This window comes from Opisthorchis viverrini (genome assembly GCF_000715545.1).
Source record: "Opisthorchis viverrini unplaced genomic scaffold opera_v5_146, whole genome shotgun sequence".
NCBI lineage: Eukaryota > Metazoa > Platyhelminthes > Trematoda > Opisthorchiida > Opisthorchiidae > Opisthorchis > Opisthorchis viverrini.
Genome location: NW_008751801.1, coordinates 1,133,581 through 1,137,751, shown reverse-complemented (window position 1 = coordinate 1,137,751; position 4,171 = coordinate 1,133,581). Strand labels below are relative to the sequence as shown.

Here is a 4,171-nt window from a genome sequence, read left to right as displayed (position 1 = left end):
GTATATTTATGTTAACTCTAAGTTTACCTGTACAGGCAATAAAATGGACACCGTGATGCAAAAATAGTGAATGTCATACAAGAAAAGCTATATATGTCTGCAAAAGTTCAATAAATCTTCACTCGTTTACCTGGAAGTGTTCTGGTAGGAGGCTCACAGCCACAGAGCTCACAGCAATAAGGTGTCTGGTATGAATCATAATCTTTTGCCTGTTTTGCCTCAGTCGCCTGCCATTTCTAGGGCTGTCTCTTGTTCACAAGACGAGTCCAATGTGGGACCAGTTTCAGAGGAGTTGTTTTGCAACTGCTCAGGAGAGTGAACAGATTCTTGAGCTTGAGACACATGTGATTGTTGTAATGTCTGGGTGTCGCTCGAGTTAACGTATTTCAAAAGTTGTGTTGAGTTGGGCGAGGAATAATCATGTCGCGATTCCATATTCCAAAAGGCCGCGTAAATCCGTTTAAGTTTTGGAGTGCTAATAAGCGTAGCGAATGGATTCGACTCCCTTTTGCTTGCCAAGCTCTCCTTGGATTCCGGAGGTTGCCAGTTTGTTGCATCGTGGTACAAATGTTTCACATCATTCACGAGTAGATTTCCTTCTGGAGTAACGCGCAGGTATTTTTGCAGGCGTCTTGTTTGACGAATATACCGTAAACGACAATCGAGAAAATTAGCATTGATTCCACCACCCTTAGGACTGGATGCAAATGAATAGGATGAAGTTGACTTTCTGTATCCTGCATCCTGAATGCGATCTCGTTCGTTCAATGAATAATAGTGTTGATCCTCATGCAGCTGTTCTTTGAGGCGAAAGATTGGAAATGAGTTCGAATTTGGGACGTAGGCCACCGTATGTGCTGAATCAAATGGTGTTAAACATGAGTCGTGTGGACTGGTGATCGGCTGATTATTTATTCCGTCATGGTCAGGTTGGTCCTGCATGATTGCTGTTGGACAACACCAACGAAGCGCGAAAACCTTAACGCAACACAGACATCAAAAATGTCCGAATCGCTCCGTGCATTTGCGATTTATAGAAGAGTTGAGATCGATGTGATTGGCTGATTCCGGTCCGACAAGGATGCGCATCCACCAATCACCGTTGAGTGAGCGCTAGGGTGCCTAGATCAGGATGTTGACAATTCGGTATAGCGTCAGCTAAGGTGACAGGCTTAAATGGGAGTGGTTTAAAGAGATTATTAGTTGCTGATCGGATTTCTTCCTGAAAAGACTACTGAAATTTGAATTCGAACTGCTGCAAAATAATGGGTGACAGCATGAAGACAACGTTGGCTAGTTACTCGAGATTCAAATAAGACCCGGATAAATTTGTTGTTGAATGATACTGGATGTGCTGCCATGTAACCGACTCATACTCAATCCAGCACTTCGAGTGCGCCATGATCAACATGGTCACTTGAGTGTAATTTAATTGCACATTACTACAACCTTAAACCGCTAACGGATGACTTGAGTTTGAGGATGATAACCAACTGCTGAACTTCAAAAGAAATTAGACGTAGCTATTCAGAACCCAACATATATAACGTCGGCATGCTCTCATGTGATTTCTATGACAAGTCTTTTGCTTATTCTGACTCAAGTTGTATACAGAAATGAAGCGTAGCATGTTGGTATTTGTCAGCAATGCTTATGACATCAGACATGACAGCTAAAGGAAAACCCAGTTAGTTGACTTCGGGCAGTCTTCCTTTGAGGAACAAACCTAACATTCATAGCATCAGACGGTGACTGGTTTATTTGTGGGACTCTATTTTCGAGATAGGATTGCAATGTTTGAATTTAAGATAGCTCTCCCAAACTGTCTTGCGCTAACCCCTTAAGAATTCCATTTTGGAGAGACGAACTCGCAATGGAGCAAACAAAAGTTTTTTCGGCGGTGGGCCATACCACTTCCGTCAGAATGAGTTGGAGGGCCAGTGCTCTAACGTTTTTTCGAAAAGAAAATGCGCTGCATAAAGACAGTCCGTTCCTGTACGGTTGTAACGCGCTACTCATAAGGTTATTAAAAAATCTGACAGCCCATGACCAGTTCCACCCTTCTTGGTGCCCATCTCGAAGTTACAGTCCCTGAGATTGTGTTAACCATATGTTCCACTTGAATCCATATTGGACGAATTTAAACAGATACTCTCACTTTCACACAAATTTGGTTTTGACAATTGAATCACCTGAATCCGGCTGCACATTCAATAAAATTCACCGTCATTCACATTGATTTGAGTTCTCGATCAAAACCATGTTTTTGACGAGTAGGAATATTTTCCAAATGTCCTTTGCTGTTTGTCACTATAAACGCAGAATAACACTGCATTTGAGCACGATGATACACCTTGTGCATTGTGCATTGAAATAAAGTCGTAGAAAGTTTTGATGATTATGGTAGACATTCTGTTTGGGCTCACCAGGTAAATGTGGCAGGTCGAAAGTTTATATTTCTTTTACACTATCACATGGCTTCCATCGATTTTCACTAGAAGCATCGAAATCCCTCAAAATCATGTTGACCAGATCTTTCACAATAAACTGCGGGAATTTAATTGTCTGACATTTACGATTTTTGTCGGATTCGGAAAAAAAACAGCGCATCACACGGTGGTAAGGTCTGTAGCCACAAAGCCCTGAAAATGAGTTTGGATTCTGAACCTGAATAGTACTCAGTGAATTTCGCCATACCCTGTAAAGAAAGCACGTGGTGCATCGTACGGAAACCAGATTCTTCCATGTCACAAGAATCACTTCCCTTAGGTAAAGCCAATCTACTCTGGTACGATGAGACGCACCGCACAACTGTTTTATGCATCAATACTGCGCATCTCACAAAACTCCAGGTAGCCTCAAAACCGCAATTTCTTGGCTAGTATCGCAAGCACTTTACCCTTTTGGCCATGAGAGCCTGGTCAGCGGCGTGAACAACTCTCGTTCAGACTGGATGAATTACCACTCATCCTTCTATTAAGGAAGTCGAGTCATGTGGTCAAATGTTTTGACCGGTTTCTCGAATAACAACTTCTCTTATAAAATTATCACTTATCTTGTGAAATTATTGGTTGTGGCTGGGGAAACTTCATGTTTGTAACGTGAAAATTACCTCACACTTTATTACAGCCACAAGAGAAGTTCGAAGCTGGACAAACTTCTTGTTCAATCCTCCTACAAAATAATTACAAATTCGAACAAGTCAGAATAACGCGAATCCCTAAAAGTAAACATGGGCCGTATTTAGTTATTCATGAGGGAGATTGAGGGAACATGACAGAAAGGAAACACCAAGAAGAATGGATAAATTATGGTTACGATCCAAATATCACAATTAAAAGTTTGTAACTCTATTCGTTTTTAATTTATTAGGTTCAAGCGAATGTTTTTTTTCACTATGAAAATAGAGAATAAATATCATTTATGATGCCATACTTATACGGTTGATTTACTGAATCCACAAAAATGTGTGCAATTTTAAATGTTCAACCGCGAGCGAGAAAGCACACAAATCACTCACCATTCATATGCCCTTGAAAGTAGTAACCGCGTCTGTCTCTACCGAAATCGCGCCGAGTCGGATAGCTGGTGGAGCACATTCACGTTTGCCCTTCGCTTGCGTTTCCCCGTGCCAGGCAGCCGTAGTTTGCCTAAGAGTGTGAGCCATTAAATTAAGGGGTCATGTTTAATGGGTGATGCGTCGGTGCAACCGTTCATTCGACTAAACCGTGCACGATCCTAATGACCATTAAGCATAATTTTGGCGGATGATCTGACGTGAAAATTTACTATGATGTAACCGCCAAGCTGAGACTCTGTACACGCACAGTGATCTGGTAAGGACTTTTAAGGGACCACCCGCCTTGGAATGGCCCAGGAAAGGGGCTCGTATCAGCAGCAGCAAAAGGCTAAATTACGCCTACGATTTAGGAGGCAAAAAGGCTATACATTTCAGGCACGCAACTCATTGGGATACTAAACTTTATGGAATTCCAATGCAAGTTTTTGTTATGGTTCCGAAAACTTGTCCACGTTATTCTACTGGTCGTTGTTCACTAAGGAAATACCTTCAGTAATCCTTACCGTAGTGTGAACCAGCCACAGACACACTGATGTCTTGAACTAGTGTAGCGAATTTTGAACTAGACCGCGAATAGCAAGGCTTGCGTCT

At 41.9% G+C, this 4,171-nt stretch overlaps 1 protein-coding gene across 1 annotated transcript; it reads right to left on the bottom strand.

Moving 5' to 3' along the window:
* Nucleotides 1-219: 219 nt before the first annotated feature.
* On the bottom strand, nucleotides 220-993 carry T265_06757 (hypothetical protein; the record flags this gene model as incomplete). The annotated part of the gene is made up of 1 exon (XM_009172102.1): nucleotides 220-993. One exon carries the CDS (start codon nucleotides 940-942, stop codon nucleotides 220-222), a length of 723 nt encoding a protein of 240 aa, XP_009170366.1.
* Nucleotides 994-4,171: the final 3,178 nt, after the last annotated feature.